This window comes from Palaemon carinicauda, chromosome 7, assembly GCF_036898095.1.
Source record: "Palaemon carinicauda isolate YSFRI2023 chromosome 7, ASM3689809v2, whole genome shotgun sequence".
In the NCBI taxonomy this organism is placed as follows: domain Eukaryota; kingdom Metazoa; phylum Arthropoda; class Malacostraca; order Decapoda; family Palaemonidae; genus Palaemon; species Palaemon carinicauda.
The window spans coordinates 99,043,688-99,063,387 of record NC_090731.1 but is presented as its reverse complement, the minus strand read 5'-3'; the positions used below and the strand labels follow the sequence as shown (position 1 = coordinate 99,063,387).

The 19,700-nt window shown below is 37.0% G+C and overlaps 1 protein-coding gene across 1 annotated transcript; it reads left to right on the top strand.

The window, feature by feature from the left end:
* The first annotated feature begins 16,623 nt into the window (after nucleotides 1–16,623).
* Nucleotides 16,624–17,463, top strand: LOC137644454 (uncharacterized). The gene is made up of 2 exons (XM_068377431.1): nucleotides 16,624–16,723; nucleotides 17,150–17,463. Exons 1-2 carry the CDS (start codon nucleotides 16,624–16,626, stop codon nucleotides 17,461–17,463), a joined length of 414 nt encoding a protein of 137 aa, XP_068233532.1.
* Nucleotides 17,464–19,700: the final 2,237 nt, after the last annotated feature.

Below are 19,700 nucleotides of genomic sequence, written 5' to 3'. Positions count from 1 at the left end.
TTTGGCTACCATGTGCATGTTTTTTTTTTTAGTTAAAATGTCGTTCATCACCATGAGGACCATTTTACCGCGAGTGCCCCTTTTTCATTTTTTTTCATTTTTTTGCCAAGTCATTTTTCCGTAAGATATTGCCAAATAGTGTCGTAAAACTTTTGCTTGTTTAGTGTTGGAAAGTGTGTCTAGATGATCTGGCTACCCATGCATGACTTTGTTTTTGTCAGATACGACGTAGTTATTGGTATATTGGGTATTTAACTGCGGTTACCAATTTCTGTTTTTTTTCAATATTTGTAAATATTACTACGTAGTAAGGAATTGCCGTATATTATTCATTTTTTTTTCATGTTTATGTGTTAGAAAGTGTGCCTTGATGGTTGGGCTAACACGTGCATGTCTTTTTTTTTATCTGAGATGTCGTATATTAGAATGTCGGGCATTTTACCGCGAGTGTCCCTTTTTCATTTTTTTTCATTTTTTTGCCAAGTCATTTTTCCGTAAGATATTGCGAAATAGTGTCGTAAAACTTTTGCTTTTTTAATGTTGGAAAGTGTGTCTAGATTATCTGGCTACCCATGCGTGATTTTGTTTTTGTCAGATACGACGTAGTTATTGGTATATTGGGTATTTAACTGCGGTTGCCAATTTCTGTTTTTTTTTCAATATTTGTAAAAATTTACTACGTAGTAAGGAATTGCCGTATATTATTGATTTTTTTTCATGTTTATGTGTTAGAAAGTGTGCCTTGATGGTTGGGCTAACACGTGCATGTCTTTTTTTTTTATCTGAGATGCCGTATATTAGAATGTTGGGCATTTTTCCGCGAGTGCCCCTTTTTATTTGTTTTGCATTTTTTTGCTTAGTCATGTTACCGTAAGGAATTGGCAAGTAGTGTCGCAAAACTTATATTTTTATAGTGTTGGAAAGTGTTTCTAGATGATCTGGCTACCCATGCCTATTTTTTTTTTAGCCAGATATGGCGTATATATAAGTATGTGTTCGATTTTCCTGTGATTGCCATTTTTTCGTTTTTTCCCATTTCTTTCAAAATTACTACGTACTAAGGAACTATCACAGAGTAATATTTCATTTATATGTTTATTTGTCGGAAAAATATGCCTTGATGGTTTGCCTAGCACGTGGCTGAAATTTTTTTTTTTTCTGAAATGCCGTATATTAGAATGGCCATTTTTCCACGAGTGCCCCTTTTTATTTGTTTTGCATTTTTTTGCTTAGTCATGTTACCGTAAGGAATTGGCAAGTAGTGTCGCAAAACTTATAATTTTATAGTGTTGGAAAGTGTTTCTAGATGATCTGGCTACCCATGCCTATCTTCTTTTTTTAGCCAGATATGGCGTATATATAGGTATGTGTTCGATTTTCCTGTGATTGCCATTTTTTCGTTTTTTCCCATTTCTTTCAAAATTACTACGTACTAGGGAACTATCACAGAGTAATTATTCATTTAGATGTTTATTTGTCGGAAAATGTGCCTTGATGGTTTGCCTAGCACGTGGCTGAATTTTTTTTTTCTGAAATGCCGTATATTAGAATGTTAGCCATTTTTCCGCGAGTGCCCCTTTTTATTTGTTTTGCATTTTTTTTGCTTAGTCATGTTACCGTAAGGAATTGGCAAGTAGTGTCGCAAAACTTATATTTTTATAGTGTTGGAAAGTGTTTCTAGATGATCTGGCTACCCATGCCTATCTTTTTTTTAGCCTGATATGGCGTATATATAGGTATGTGTTCGATTTTCCGGTGATTGCCATTTTTTCGTTTTTTCCCAATTCTTTCAAAATTACTACGTACTAAGGAACTATCACAGAGTAATGATTCCTTTATTTGTCGGAAAATTTTGTTTACTTTTTTTTTGATTGAATATCATCAAATTTTTTTAGCTAAAATATTGTTTTACATTTTTTTTTTTTCGATTTTATTTCCCTTCAAAAAAATTTTTTTGGGTCAGAATTTTAATTTTATAGTCGTAAAATAATCGACAATTATCCAGCAACCCACCATACAATTTTTATGCATATCCAATAATAATTAGATTAGTAAATAACACCTTGAAATTGACATACCCTTCCTACATTTCAAGTGGCAGATTAGGGAGTCTGAGTCAGTGTGGTTGGCGGCCATTTTGTGGACATATCCGAAGCGTAAGCTGCCCTATCTATATATATTCTTGTTCCCTATAGAATTTGTGATATTTTGGTATATTTTTACCTGCATAAATATCATATTATATATTAAATATATGTATTTTTTTACGAAATTTCTAAGTACTCAAAAAATTACCTTTAGATATGGCCCCTGATATAAATGTAATTTAAAAAATAATGAAGATATTTTTACATATTTCTATTTTAGGATAACATATGTTTATTCCCTAAAAAAATTAGCCACTTCCTATTTCATTTGGGTACCCAAAAAAATTCATGAAATTTGGACAAATTTTTTTGGCCAAAAAAAGTTACCTTTTTTTTCTCATTTCAGATCTTCACCTCCATGGGTCTAACTTCATCCAAAATACATCAAGATGTGTCCTAAACATTCAAGAATCAATTCCTAAAAGGATTTGTGTATATATGTATAAACTTTTTTTTATGAATTTTTATGTCAGGTCTTTTTTTTTCTACTTAATTTTTTAAAATATTTATAATAAATAGTTTTTCTGCAAATGAGTAGTATTTATCTTTACAGTTGTTTTAAGCATTCATTGAAGTTTTTTTGGCAAAAGAAAAAAGGAGGTTACTGCAAAAACTGATTTTTCAAGAATTTTTTTTGGCGTCGGGGTCGTTCGCGTCCGAGTATACCCTTAAAGGGGTGTCCGAGGAGCGTACCTATCCAGGGTTAAGGCAGGAGTGACCAGCTCAAAGTTGGCTAGAACCTCGGAGTTGCTCACAGGTGAATGGATCTTGGTAACAGTTCCCACCAAATTGACCGTCTGTTGACAGGATTTAAATTAGTTAATATGGAGCCACTTGGCACGTATAATGCCATAATTCCCTAGGTAATTTGATTTATCCTTCTTCTCAAGAACCTTGTGGGAAACCAGGAACTTTTTGCTCGACGTTCTCCGCTTTCTTGGGCAGAGAATCAGAACTTGGTCTCCAACTTCAAAACTTTGATCTTGGATTTCACGATCCACTTGACTTCTTGTGATACTCTGTGGGTGTACAGAAACTCAAAACGGGTGTACCCTAGGACTTCTGAGCATTCCTGGCAAAGGTTGAACAAGGCATGAGGAAAATTTTCCTCCCAAATGGAGGAGTCATTCTCCCCTAACTTCATCAAGACCGTTTTTAGTGTTTGGTGAAAGTGTTCCATGCGTCCCTGACTCTCTGAAAGATTCACGGTGCAGTTCTGTTGATGGATACCATAATACTTCATTGCTGCCACAAAGTTAATTGCCATGAAGATAAAGCCCTTGTCCAACAAGAACTGTGGCCTGGAAACCAAACCTACAAAAGAATTGTGTCAGTCCTCTTATAGCATGGCTGGCATTGGCACACCTAGTCGGCACAGCTTCGAGGTAACACATGAATCGATCACTTATTGTTAGTAGGAAACTTTATTCATCAACACATCCTGAGAGGGAATACCTGCAGATGGAATGGGTCGAAAGGAGCCCGTGGCCCTACCTGGTTTGGGTTACCACTGACTTGGCAAGGGTGGCTGGAGGGAATAGGCAACTCCCCTGTAGTTTTTTAGCTTCGTATCCAACAGCTGAAATCTGATGAGCATGGTCTGACTACTTAGGCTATCTGGGGAGAAAGATGCTTCCCTCTCAGCTTCCTCTGAGAGTTTGGGGTAGCTCTATTCCCTGTGGTGGTAAGCAGCACAGCTTTGTCCAAATACAATTCTTGGGTAAATGGAACAGACCCATGGTTGGAGTAAGAAGACTCTTGAGCCTCCTCCATTATCCAAATTATTTCCTCCAAGGTCATTGTTAGCTAGCCATTTGGTCTCCTCTGCATATGGTGCCTGTCCAATTTCAAGGTTCGGATTAGCTGCCTTCATGCACCAGAGAGACACTCGCTGTGCACCTTTCTAGAGGTCTTTTCCTAAGAGCAAGTCTTAACCCTCATACCCGAGATCGCTCACTACCCCTAGTCCTAGTCTGCATCTCTTGCTAAGCTTGGGTGTGGTAATCTTCAACTCCACTGTAGGGAGATCAGTGGTGAATCCTTTGATCCATCGGACTGTCATGCGATTTTCCCGCTGGTATGTGGCACCGTTAAGATCCTGGTGCCACGAGATTATCAAAACATCTGCACTGGTATCCTGCAACCCTCGGAACAATTTTGGAGAGCTGTTTCCCTCAGGCAAAGCTATGGTGATCTCCCCAATAGTGGGTTGCTTCTCGAACAAAGATTGAGACGGCAGGCGGAAGCTGAGGATATGATGGGACATAGTGAATATATTTTTGTGTAGCTGTAGTACTTATAAACCTCACATTATGCACTGGCATAGTTCCTCTTCGTCACCTTACCCTTAGGTCTAGACTTTAGGCTGTAATTTGTGGGCTCAGCCACCTCAGCGGGTTACTTGAGCAGATAGCTGGCTTGCAAGTTGTTATATTTTCTACAATGGCCACACCTGGTAGGAGGAATTGAGTTTTGCTGGGGCTTAGGCTTATATAATTGTACTGAGCTGCGGGACCCTGAGTTAAACCATGATAGCACGTAATCATCAGCACACTCACAGGATACCCTAAAAATAGCTGGATTCTTCTCAGAGATGTAAATTGAAAGTGCCGTCGGGTCGTTACTTTTGAAGTCCTGAACCTTGAAGAGCTTTAGCAGGCCACCTTGAGTAGTGCGCTTTGCAGCCCTGACCCAAAGGTGTTGAATCTCTTCTTTTGAAAAGCACAGTCAGACCAAGATATAGTGGGGGACATGGTGAACGGACGCCCCTGATGGCACCAATTCTAAGGACTTAGCTTGTATTATTATTATCATTATTATTATTATTATTATTACTTGCTAAGCTACAACCCTAGTTGGAAAAGCAGGATGCTATAAGCCCAGGGGCTCCAACAGGGAAAATAGCTCAGGGAGGAAATGAAACAAAGAACAATAGAATATTTTAAGAAGAGCAATACTGTAACAATAAAATAAATATCTCCTATATAAGCTATAAAAACTTTAAAAAAACAAGAAGAAGAGAAATAAGATAGAATAGTGTGCCCAAGTGTACCCTCAAGCAAGAAAACTTGAAGTATTGCTGCCTAGGCAGAAGTATCAAACAGAGCTTCTAGTAATTACCTCTGTTCTGCAATGGGAGCATCAGAAATAAAAGCCTACAAATGCAACTGGACCAGCAATTAGGACAACCTAGCAAAGTAGAAATGGAAAAAGCGCTGATAAGTAGCAGGGGCAGACGTGGTATGCACTTATCATGAGCTATCAAAGAATATAACCCCTCTGAAGAAGTAACAGCCTTGAGATACAACGGCAATGAGCTTTGAAATGACACCATATTATAGTCTTTAGTATCAACTTACATATAGAGGTATCATCACTTACTAGTTGATGCAAAACAAACATGCTGAACAAATAAACTACTAATAATCTCTGTTGACTATTGGCCAGCCTAAGAAAGCAATATCTTTATTTAAATGCTACAAATGTCACTAATTATGAGATTAATCAAGCCACCAAATTAAACTAGCCTCTGAAGTGTAACCTCTTGCCATAAGTCAAGAGTTATAAGAGTAATATGAAATAAAAGAGACCGGACTACAAATACTATCACCAAAAAATAGTTTTGACGAAAGAAAATCCTATTCTTGGGATGTGCTGTGTGATATCCGAGTATTTTTCTGTAAAAGGCTAGAACAAGGGATCCTATGCAATAAATATCAAAGAAATATTGACTCCCCTTCCTTTGGGAAATATATCAACGTGCAAATCACGGACTGGGTGTGTATCAGAGACCCTCGATTTCAGGCATTAGTGACTTGATACACCGCCTCCAATGATGAAATCGTCTGGCTACTGATGACTTGTCATCGTCATCACCAAGAACCATAACTGCTGCTGGAGACCATGCTACCCATGTATCAACTTTCGCCCAGCCGCCATCTTTATTCCAGTCGCCAAACCAACTACATGTTTTCTCGTTTTGTCTCCAGTACCAATACATAGAAAAAACCTAACACAAGCTCAAGCCTTGATTAGAACAAATCTTGGAACAAGGGTAGCCAGTCCTGGATCAAGGTAAACCAAACGAAAGCTAACTTCAAAGGAAATACTTGGCCCATTTTTCTTCAGCTGAATAACTCATGCTGCCAATACAAAATGCCCAATTTACAGATAGTTTACATACACAATTAAAAGAAAAACCATTTAAAGAATAACAAAATGATTTAGTCTCTCAATACAAGAATGGCCATGTTTATATTGGTATCTATCAAACTGACATCATTATAGGACTTCAGACATTAAAATCTTATCCAAGATAAATTCAAATGATCTATCTGCCTTAAAAAATTATTCCTTAAAGAAACTTTATTGAAAACTCGTATGAGCAAAACACCATTACTGTACATGGAACAAATAAAAAAAAATATACAAGTTTTAGAAGTTGAACCTGAGGATTTAATGATGGAGTAGTTGTAAACACTACCACAACCTAAAAAATAAAGAATATGGGTAGCCCATCTAACAAATAATGTCCCATGATACTCCCTCAAAGCTGTGATCTGCCCACGCACATGTTGTATTACCAGATGACTTTCATTTTCATTTCAAAAGGGCATCAAACATCTATGGCAAATTATAGGTAATAGGCTTGTTGTAACACACACAGTATATGCTCCATAACTAACTTTACAACAATCTGTCATGTCCCAATGCACACCACACCCTGCCGAATTAATTACAAATAATGTAAGTTTTAATTTGGAATAAAGTTATTCATGGCCAATGTCAAATCCCTGTCACCTAAGATCTAAATAATTTAGATGTATATGCATGGCCAAAAAATTACTACTACCAATAGGAGCTTTCTTACGAAACTGATTCACTTGGACTATAAAATGATATGTTGCTGGAGGTTCTCTGAGACAAAAATGGTGTCTGATATAGTTTAAGTTTCTGCTGTTTCATCCCTAGGCTTCATCGATGAAGGAGAAAATCTGCCTTATTCCACGACTGGATCAAAGGTGAAGAAACTTGCAAGCTGGAGAGAAAATAAAGGCATATCCAGTATTAGGTCAGGTGTCCAGCATGTACTTGATGTAAGGCACCTTAATTGTATTCACAAATCACTATAAGTAATGTGAACCGTGGACACTAAGACTTTATTGTCGATCTAGGGGAATCGTGGCATGAGAAGTCTTCCCTCTCCAAAACGATTGTTTTAATAGTAGTAGGGCCATCCTATCCTCCACCACAGCACATGCCTGAAACATGGACTCCACCTCATTAATCCAACTCACAGGATCCTTGTTGCCCCACTGAGAAATGAGTGCGTGGACTGCAGGGAGGGTGAACCCTGCACATTTTGAGCATTGTTGGATTGACAGTTTTTTAGCCGTGCTTACTGGATATCCTATTTCTGCATCTTTAATTCTCTCTCTCTCTCTCTCTCTCTCTCTCTCTCTCTCTCTCTCTCTCTCTCTCTCTCTCTCTCTCTGAAACTGTTCCTGCTGGACTCTTATTAGGGTATAGGCTTCATTGCCAAGTTCCCACGCAAATTCTGGCAATACATCTCATTCATAGCCTTATCGTTCTTCATAGACCAAAAAGTTCTGTATCTCAGTGGCAGTCATTCAGCTAATTCCCTATGGAGGTAGTGACCAGAAAAAGCTTGGGAACTCGAAGTACAGTGCTGACCGTGCAAGAAATTACATGGATGGGAAAATGCTGTAGCCCACACAAGAGTCGCACAGATAAAAGAATAAAGATCGAGCTGGGCAAAATACAAAACTCCTGTGAATATACCTCTAGGAAGGGAACTATCCCTAAAAGTCAAGCCCCAAAACTAATTAAACAGTACCTCAGTACCTAGAAAAAACAAGGATTACACCAAAGGGTGGTTACATAGTTATCTGTTTGCAAGGCTTTCAAAACAAATAAATAACAAAAATTCACTAAGAATCACAGCGATGAGTGATCCTGCACACTAGACATGAAAAAAAAAAAAACAATCACAGAGATAGGTGTTCCTGCACACTAGACATAAAAAAGGAATCACAGATTTTGGTGATTGTGTACACCTGACATAAAAGTTTAATAACAGCGATGGGTTATCCTACACACTACACATAAAAATGGAATCAGAATGATGGGTGAACCTGCACACTAGAAATATTGAAAATCAAATCCCAGCGATGGGTTATCATACAGCCTAAACATGTACTAGTAAGGGGATTGCTTGTAAAAATGTGTGGGTGCCCTCCTGTAATACCACCAATACCACTTCCATCTCTGTGACTTAAAGCAAAGTTTGTATTTATACCTAAAAGTACAATAAACTGAATAAAACCAAACTATGACACTGAGCTAAGATTTTGCCTTGCAAAAAACTTTCTACCACTTCACAAATTTGCTTTTCAACACAAGTGAATTTAGAATGATCATATACCATGACTGAAATATGATATTGATATCTTAAATCCTTCATCATTAGGTTAACAGATTCAACACAATTGTATGAGACTTATCCCTTTCAAATCATGTAAATACGCATATCCCATGATATATTACAGAAATCGAAGTAAGAAGCCGCTATTAAAAAAAAAAAAAAAAAAAAACACAGAAATTATATCCAAAGTAACGTAAAAACGTGTATATGAATCGTAAGCATTGGGTTTTGATACTAGACCAACCAGTTTCCTTGAACTAATAATTGGATGCTAAATTTTTTTATTTCATGCACACAACGGAACAATTACTATGTGTATGAACCACTTACTAACGTCCAAAAATTTAACCAATATTTCAGGTCTGCGCTTTCGTTACATAGAATTCCGTGATTAATAAACGAAGCTAACAACAACTATGGCCTCATTCGGAAACTTGGCTGTGGGCCGAGTTATTCCAGCTGAGGATAAAAAGGGAAAAGTTTCTACTTTAATCATAATAACTTGGAATGACAATCCTAGACTCCTGGCAAGGTCACCAGTTTTTTTTTTTTTTTTTTTTTTTTTTTTTTCTTTTTCTTTTTTTTTTGCAGCATGAGTCCACCCCTGGTTAAGGACTCAGGGCATGAACAGAAGAATAATGGAAGGAAGGTTAAGGCTGCCAGCTAGCATTAAGACAATAATTACCGACAAAAAAAAATACATATATATATATATATATATATATATATATATATATATATATATAATATATATATATATATATATATATATATATATATATATATATTATATATATATATATATATATATATATATATATATATATATATATATATATATATATATATATATATATATATATATATATATATATATATATATATATATATATATATATATATAGTTATGCAAATACTACTTTAGTAAAATGTGTAAAACGGGAACACAACTGAGAAAGATATCCAAGGTGCTTCATGTGGAGTGGGACAGCCATGGATTACTTCAGCAAAAACGATCTCTTTCCTTAGAAAGGGAAAAAGAATTAAGTTATGAACTGCTCACTTACGCAATTTACCTCTATAGGCTAAAAGCACAATAAAGTTGTGTGTTTATATCTTCTAAGCAGAAATAGATACTAAGTGCACAACTTATAAACTTGAAACACTATCGCATGGAAATCAACACTGTGCCAAGGCGCGGTTATTAAGGTTTGGAGCAAATTCACATGTGGTGGGATATAATGATGTGATAAAATTGATAAAGGTTCAGTGGGTAGGATCTTTTGTTACGGGATAAAAAGAAAGAATGCGATGCGATAAAAAGGAGACAGAGGGCTGGGCAAGGATTTTAAGGGAATGAGGTTCTCATAGAGACACCTTACCTTGATAAAAGGATTTTGACGCCTCCCGTGATAAGGACGTAGAAACGTGTTCTACATCCGAGAGGTGTGAAGACCAAAGACCTTGCCCAGCCACTCTTACAATGAGATACTCCTTTCAGCCTCCGATGAGGGGGTGTCATTAGTCTGACCGGATGTTCCATTGATCATTAGCATTGTGTTCAGACACCACCGCATATAGGCCCCTCTCTCCACTTCTCCCGGGCTTACTTTGTGGTGGTGCTGAATGGCATCATTGTTTTTTAAAAATGACCGAAATGAGATACTTTTGTGAAGTAGATGGGCATAGGGTAGGTGGGAAGGTGGTGTGTCTCTGGGATGGGTCACAATGCTTGTGGCATTCCGACAGGTCCTCACTGGATGTCTTTGTATGAACAATGGTACAATGACCGTCACAAATAAGAATATGCCATTCTCCTGTTTGCCATTTACCATAGATTGTATGATTTTTTCAAGTTTTAGATATTTATAGTCCGTTTCTATGACTTCTATCCAAACTATACTTTCCCTATCCTCATCATAATAACCCCCTATTTTTCATGAGCAACCTATCCTATATTCTTTTTTGTTGCAGACCACACTTATGCTAATGTTATGTTGTTTCTTTATGTTGAGCTTCGTTTTCTGTGGAAGGGCATGTGAATACACCTGATTCAATATATTCAATTCAATTCCTCTACTAATGACCTGAAATTATTATCGTCTCCCTATCACCTTTCTCACCATAAAGGGTAGAGAAAGATGAACATTAATTCTTAGATGCAACTCAGGCAAACAAACAAACTCCAGACCGTCAAGGTAAATAGACTGCCTCAGGCTATTCACGTGTTGGTGCTGTTACCAAAAAAACAAGAAAACTCCATGGATCATCATTTCCAGCCAAGTGATTTAAATTTGGCTATGTCAGAGCCAGTGTCAACCAAGCACATACAAATGTTGAGTGAAGGCTATTTTTTCAACAAACATCACTACCTGTTTTGAGGAGAATTGCTGTAAATTTATTGTAAATAATTGTATATGTATTATAATTTAGTTTTGATGAGTCTGTTAACAAGTAAACATTTGTTCTATTTTGTAATGAGCTGAATTTGGTTAGTTTATTGTTGTAAATAAGTATAAATTTCATGACTATTGCTTTCTTTTAAGAATTGGTATGTTATGTTAAGTGTTTGGATAAAACTAGCTAGTTTCTATTGTTTGAGTTATTGTAGTCAGTGTTTTCTGTACTATGAAAATCATTTAATAAGCAGTGGTCAGTTTGAAAGGTTTAGTTTTGAATTTTTTGTTAAAGGCTCAGCAAATACAATATTTCATGTTTTAAAGGAATCCTCCACGAAGTAAGTTTATATTATATTGTGTTATATTATTTTGGACTATTTTGGACTTAAATTGAGATATTTGTAAATTTTGTTGAAATTGGTGTTAAAATGTACGACGAAATAACTGTAAATAAATTTGGCAAAGTTCGATGTTAATGTTTAAAATTTAGTTTGATTAAATGCTTGGTTTAAAAGATTGTTCTAACATTTGTTTTTGCTTAGATCAGCCTTTGATAAGAATTTACTTGGGATAACAGTTAATTTATTAAAATGTGAATATGTTTGATAGCGAGAATTTGAAGATAGTTTGAAGTGGAATTTATCATTTTTATACTAGTTTAAGTTAAACTTCTTATTTATTAATTGTTTGTTTATGTTGTTTTGTAGATCGAATAAAATAGTTTATATCCAATTTGGAGGTTTTTCTTGCTTTTTTCATCAACGGCAGACGACATTGGATTTCTGAGAACTAGGGAGTGTTGAAGATGGAAGATGCAAGGAAAGCACGGCTGTTAACCAAAACAGTGTTTACAATGTTAAAGGAAATGTGAATCAAATATATAGAATAAAAGCAAAGTGCTAAAGTTACAAGGAACTATTATGGTAAGGTTAAGGACGCTTTTGAGAAATTAGAAATCAAAGATAATGAGTACACTGCATACGTAGACAACTATGAAGATTATGAAACTGAACAGCAATCGTTTAATGAAACATTTGAAGTGTTTTGTAAACTGTAGTTAGCTATGAGGGAATACTCTAAATCTATGGAATATTGCAATTCAGAGAGTGAAATAAAATTTAGGGACAATATTCAAAAGCCAGAAAACCACATAGGAACAGTGACAAAAGCTTGTGGAGAGAAAAGGTGCTCATTTAAAACTGAGAAACCCAAATTACCACAGTTTGCATGGGATGTGAGGGATTATGCGATATTCAAGTATGGATTCAAGCACAGTGTTGACAGGAAGTACACAAAATACACAAAATGTGACTGCATCACACTTTTAAGAATGTGCTTGTTAGAAAAGCCTGCAGAGTTGATAAAGGGACTTGGTAACAATTATGATGCAACGTGTGAATATCTAGATTCCCTGTATGGGACCCCAGGCAAGTGACAGATGCTATTCTTCAAGAGATCACAGAATTTAAACCATTGCAACCTGGTGAAGACTCCAGGTTTATTGATCTAACCCATCTCATACGAAGGAGCTACAACACATTGAAAGAAGTAAATAGACCACACGATATGGACAACAATTACATGTTAACCGTAATTGAGCAAAGGATGTGTGTAGAGGATAGAAAAGTGTGGGCAAGAGAGCTTCATCTCTTGGCAGACTTCTGAAATGGGAGATGAAAACCAGGATGAGGGCATCCACCCCTATTAGGTCCACAACTAAAACAATTTCAAAAACAGTACACTTCACGACAGCAACGAAAGAGTACAGCAACAAATGTTGGTTATGCCAGAATTTAGCTCATTGAACAGATCAATGCGACAAGTATGATAGCGGAACAGCGTCTAGCAAAGGCCAGTGATAACAGTGTTTGCTTCTCTTGTCTTAAAAGGGGGCATAGGGCATCTAATTGTAAAAGAAAAAGTTCATTCCCAGAAGCTGATTGCAAATACTATCATCACTGATTACTTTACATCAACGAAAAAAAAAAACCAACAGGGGCATTCAGTGTTGGGCACCAAAATGTTAACAGCCCACTCCTGCCAGTGATGACAGCATAGGCCTTTGTGCACAGAGTCAGGAGAGCAGCAAATATTCTAATTGACTCAGCTGCTAAAGTAACATTGATTCGGGATATTTTAGCTCAGGAGTTAGGCTTAAAGGGTGAGAAAGTAAGAATAGAGATTACAAAAGTTGGTGGAGAAACTTACAGAATGATGACTAAGTCTTATACAGAGAAACTGAAGTTTTTTTCTGGATGGCAGTGTTCATACCATCAAAGCCATTGGCATACCCTATATTACCGATGGCACTGAGAATGTCTCACTAGGTGATGTTGCTATAAAGTTAGGTTTGAATGTGAATGCATTAGATTGCAAGGGAGGTGGTATTGACATACTAGTGGAAGTAGATCAAACAGAGATGCAAACAGGCAGCACAATAATGGTTCAGCAGTTAGAAGTGAAAAAGACGGCTTTGGGTTGGGTAGTTTTTGACCCAACAAGCAGCAATGGTATACAAACAATCTCAACAAAGGTAATGATTGTTCAATTGTCTTCCTGAAATGGGAGATGAAAACCAGGATGAGGGCATCCACCCCTATTAGGTCCACAACTAAAACAATTTCAAAAACAGTACACTTCACGACAGCAACGAAAGAGTACAGCAACAAATGTTGGTTATGCCAGAATTTAGCTCATTGAACAGATCAATGCGACAAGTATGATAGCGGAACAGCGTCTAGCAAAGGCCAGTGATAACAGTGTTTGCTTCTCTTGTCTTAAAAGGGGGCATAGGGCATCTAATTATAAAAGAAAAAGTTCATTCCCAGAAGCTGATTGCAAATACTATCATCACTGATTACTTTACATCAACGAAAAAAAAAAAACCAACAGGGGCATTCAGTGTTGGGCACCAAAATGTTAACAGCCCACTCCTGCCAGTGATGACAGCATAGGCCTTTGTGCACAGAGTCAGGAGAGCAGCAAATATTCTAATTGACTCAGCTGCTAAAGTAACATACCCTATATTACCGATGGCACTGAGAATGTCTCACTAGGTGATGTTGCTATAAAGTTAGGTTTGAAGGTGAATGCATTAGATTGCAAGGGAGGTGGTATTGACATACTAGTGGAAGTAGATCACACAGAGATGCAAACAGGCAGCACAATAATGGTTCAGCAGTTAGAAGTGAAAAAGACGGCTTTGGGTTGGGTAGTTTTTGACCCAACAAGCAGCAATGGTATACAAACAATCTCAACAAGGGTAATGATTGTTCAATTGTCTTCTTGTACAATAGAAATTACTGATTTCTGGTTAACTGAAGCTATGGGAGTTAGAGGAGAGGAGATAAATGGACAGTCAGAAGAGGCAAGGATAAGAGATTCCAAAAAAGGTGAACAGAACTTGGATCATGGCCTACCCATGGAAGAGAGATCCAAATGCTCTCCCCAACAACCAGGTTCAAGGAAAGAAGCGTCTACAAGCATTAAAAAAAGATTGCAATGGAAACCCGAAATAGCTTATATGTATAACCATTAGATGTCAGAAATGGAAGAGTTAGGCTTAAGGTGGCCGGCCGGCTAATGGCAATTTTTAAAGACAGGACTTTGACATTCGGACTACTTAATAAGGATTTTTGCCTCTGACCTTCGGTTTTGCAATGCCATGGCGATTTATCTTGAAAATTAGTTTTTTTTTTTTCAAATTCTATCTGGGATTAGTACCCTATATAGACCTGGTATAGACCTCCAATAATATGAAGAGTTTTTTTTCTAAAAGTAATTTTTTTTTTTTTTGCCAGATATGAATTCATTCATTATGGTAAAAAAAAAATAAACCCTAAAAATCAGGGGAAAAATAAGAAAAAAAAATGAAATAAAAATTTGAAAAAATGGCCTCGTTTCATTTTTCTTAATGTATTTCTAAGTTATATACAAAATTTTAATGGTATACCTTTAAAGCTAAAGGAGACTATTGAATTCGAAGATCAAAAAGTATAGTTTTAAGATACAGGTGTTCAAAGTTCTTCTATGTATTTTTACAAAGACAATCGTAATAAATCATAATTATCATGAATTTTATGTTCTTTTTTCGGCTAATAATAAAACAAAACAAAGTTAATAATAATAATTTAATCATAAATGAAGATCCTTTTGCTCAATATCTTGCTTCTTTTGGATCCTGTGAGGCAAGGCAGCCACTCCTATATCCACAACACACACTCTCTCTCTCTCTCTCTCTCTCTCTCTCTCTCTCTCTCTCTCTCTCTCTCTCTCTCTCTCTCTCTCTCTGCACTGCCGATATTACCCTCTTCTTAACTCTTGATAGAGCGAATTTTCTTCTTCCTTATGTTAGCATATGTTAAAATTGTCTTTTCCTCTTTGAAATGATAAAATTCTTGCCGAAAACGAGAAAAAACAATCGTGAAAAGGAGTTAATGTCAGAGGGCGTTCAAAGTTTTTCTTTGTATTTTTACACAGATAATATCAATAAATCATGTTCATTATGAATTTTATGTTCCCTTTTGGATATTGATAAACAAAAAAAAAAGTTATTTATTATAATTTACTCATAAACGAAGATCCTTTTGCTCAATATCTTGCTTTTGCTCGTATCAGGCAAGGCCGTCGCTTCTCCATCCAAACACACACACACACTCTCTCTCTCTCTCTCTCTCTCTCTCTCTCTCTCTCTCTCTCTCTCTGCACTACCGATATTACCCTCTTTTGAACTCTGAATAGAGCAAATTTTCTTTTTCCTTTTGTTAGCAAGATGTTGAAATTGTCTTTTCTTCTTCAAAATGATAAAATTTCTGCCAAAAAAAAAAGACGTAAAAATGAGTGAATATTAGAGGTCCAACTCAGGCATATACTCTCTCTGAGGTTTTTGATAGTACTGATGGGCGAGGGGTGTAATAATTACATCGTCTGCGATTCGGGAAAGTTATACAGATGCCATTGTTCACAACTTCCTTTACATTAAAATGTAATAATCATCAAAATTTACAAAAAAAAAAAAAAAATTGCATTTTGTTGTAGGGAACAATGTTTATGGTTTATTCGGTTGCTTTTACTAGTTACACTGTATCTATGAAAGTAAGAGGAAATTTGACAAAATATTTTGTATTTGCATTTTCCATTGTCATATGAAGCTCAGTGAATGTTTTTCAAGATTTTGTGTTTTTCTTCCTATACCCCCATATATTGGCATTCTGGCCGGCCCCCTTTATCAGAGAGTTATCGAAGAAAGAAATGGAGAAGTACACAGGTCCAGTGTATTACATTTTACAACATCCAGTTATCCGCAAGGATGAAAAGTCAACACCTGTTAGGATTGTCTTCAATTCATCAGCCTCATTTAAAGGGCACACTTTAAATGAGTAGGGGCTAAAGGACCAGACCTTTTAAACGACTTATTTGGGGTTATTTTGAAATTTCGTGAAAATCCAGTAGCTATATGTGGAGATATCTCCAAGGTGTACCACCAAGTGAGCATCCCATTGGAAGACCAGTTTGATCATCGTTTTCTATGGTGAGGCTTGGAAGACGGTCCACCTAGGAAAAATTTTAAAATAGTACTGATGTTTGGGGACAAACCAGCAGCTGCTATGGCAGAGATTGCCTTGCATATGACATGGATGACATCTGCAGCTCGATTAACCCAGAGCAAGAAGGCAGACAGCTGACAGAGGAAATTGATGCATTATTGAACTCAGGTGGATTCAAGGTAAAAGGTAGGTTATCAAATTCTGCGCTAGGTAAGCATGATAATGGGAAAAAAAAAACAGTGCAGGTTCCTTTGCAGCAGTGGAGAAAGTTTTAGGAGTTGTCTGGCAAAGTACTCCAGATGCTTTCTCCTTCAGGTTAAAGCAGTTTGAGGTCAAAGAAGGCTCAGGCATCACCAAGAAGCAATTACTAAGTCACATTGCCAAGATATTTGACCCAAGGGGATTTACAGCACCATTCATCGTCAGAGCAAAAATGGGTATGCAGTGATTATGGCATATGGCTGTGGACTGGGATGAATTACTGCCAACAGATGTTGCAAATGAATGGTCGAGTTTTTTTATTGAGATGGTTCATCTAGAAAACATCACTTTCTCAAGATGTTTAACTGCAAAGGATGCCAAAGAACTGCCTATGATGTGTGTCTTTTTCAGATACGTCCCAAGATGCATTTGGTGCCTGCTCATATATCAGATTTGTTGTGGCCAAGTCAAGAGTTGCTTCACTCAAGCAGCTCACAATTCCCAGGTTAGAACTTCAAGCCGCTGTACTAGCAGTACGTCTAGCAAAGACGATAAAAGATGAATGCAGATTTCAGATAAGTAAAACAAAGTTCTTTGTTGACAGCCAAATGGTTTTCTTCATGGATGTGCAGGTAGTGTCAGCCAAATTTGGAGAGATTCAAAGTCTCTCGGATCCTTCCGAATGGTGTTACGTCCTAGGCACTAACAACGTTGCAAACGACTAATCCAGAGGGGTAGCAGTCTAGTAACTATCAGGAAGTTGGTGTACTGGATCAGAATTCTTGTGATGACCATAGACTGAGTGGCCACGAGAGGAAGCACAAATAAACCTGAAAGAAGTTCAGAAAGAACGACGGAAAGTCAACATGGTACAAGACATGGCAGTGGCCTCAATGATTGAGAGCAAGTCTTTTTCCAATTGGAATAAAATTATAAGAGTGACTGCAGGAATCCTGAAGCTAAAGGATAACGTGATCAAGAAACAACAGGGAGAAACTCTTCTAGGTTTGAAACCCTGATACCAGATAATCTGCAAGAAGCAGAAACATGCTTGGTTCTACAGGCACAAAGGGAGTTGAAAGCTAGACTAAAGCAGGGAGAATTTGCAACACTCACACCTTTCATGGATGAAAAGGGGATCAATAGAGTAGGTGGTCAAATTGACAAGGCAAACGTCTCATACAACATAAGGCATCCACCTTTGTTGCCTTATGATCATTGAATTTCTCGACTGATCACAATCAAGGCTCACACTTATGGTCACTGCGGAGTGGAAACCACAGGCGCAAAGGTAAGGGCAAAGTACAGGATCCTCAAAAGCAATGACTTAGCCAAGAGTGTGAAACTCCAGAGCCCATTTTGTTGACAGATACAGCCTAAGACAGAGGTACAGTTCATGGCTGAACTGCTAGACAGATGTGTACAACTCTACACACCACTATTTCACTACAATACCTGTGATTACTTTGGCCCTATAGACATAAAGGTGTCAAGAAATAGAACAGCAAGGCATTAGGGGGTCATTTTCAATCGTATGCATATAGGCAGTGTCCGCTTAGAATTAGAAGTAGATTAGTCAACAATGGTGTTCATGCAAGCCTGTCACATTTTATGTCGATTCGAGGTCATCCCAGAACAATGACCAGTGACCATGGGACCCAGTTTGTGGGAGCAGAGAAAGAGTTGAGGATGATGATCCGAGGTTGGAGTCAGGATGAGCTTAGTGAATTTGGTGATGAGAAAGGCATGACACGGAAATTTACAACGCTAGCAGCACCGCGCCAAGATGGCAAAACCAAGGCAATGGTGAAAAGCTGCAAGAGAGCATTGAAAACAGTGATTTAGTCACAAGTATTGACAGCATTTCAACTGTACACGTGTCTCATGGAAGTGGCAAATCTAATGAATCAGCGCCTGATAGGAAGAATTCCAACGAATCAAGATGACGGAAGTTACATATGCCCGAATGACATCTTAGCAGGAAGAGCTTCACCACAAGCGCCACAAGGTCATTTAAGAGAAACGAAGAACGCAAGGTATAGAGTAGAATTCGTCGAGCAAATCATTGACACATTTTGGAAGAGGTGGGCCAGAGACATCGTAGCATTTTTGGTTACATTAGACAATGATGCTATCCGAGGAAAATGGACTCTGGGAAGATTAATAGCCACCTACCCTGGAGATGATGGACGAGTTCGAAACGTACAAGTGAGGACAAGCAGTGGGGAATATGTAAGACCAATAACAAATATTGCTATACAGTGTCCAGTTGCAGGTTATGAGGACTAGCTCCTCATGGCGATGGTGAGAGGGTGTTTTGAGAACTGGCGTAAATTTGTTGTAAATAATTGTTTATGTAATATAATCTAGTTTTGTTGGGTCTTTTAACAGGTAAACAATGGGTTTATTATATAATGAGCTACATTTGGCGAACTTATTGTTGTAAACATGTATAAATTTCCTAACTATTGTTTTCTTTCAAGAATTGGTATGTTATGTTAAAAGTGTTTGGATAAAACTAGGTAGGGCTGGTTTCTATTGTTTGAGTTATTGTAGTCAGTGTTTCCTGTACTATGAAAATCAGCTAGTGAGCAGTGGTCAGCTGGGAATTTTAAGTTTAGAAGGCTTTTGTTAAAGGTTCAGCAAATTCAGTATTTCATGTTTTAAAGGAATCTTCCACGAAGTAATTTTATATTATGTTTTGTTATATTATTTTTTATTATTTTGGACTTACATTGAGATATTTTCGAATTTGGTTTAAATTGGTGTTAACATGTACCAGGATATAACTGTATAGGATCTTGTATAAATTTGGCAAAGTTTGATGTTAATGTCTAGATTTTTTTTTTATTAAATGCTTGGCTTTAAAGATTATTTCAACATATGTGTTTGTTTAAAGCAGCCTTTCATAAGATTTTGCGTGTGTTAACAGTTAATTTATTAAAAGATGAGTCTGTTTGAT

Coding starts and splice junctions, on each gene's coding strand:
- LOC137644454 (XM_068377431.1), top strand. CDS start 16,624: ATGGATGACATCTGCAGCTCGATTAACCCAGAGCAAGAAGGCAGACAG. Junction 16,724..17,149: donor AGGTGGATTCAAGGTAAAAG/GTAGGTTATCAA, acceptor TGTCTTTTTCAG/ATACGTCCCAAGATGCATTT.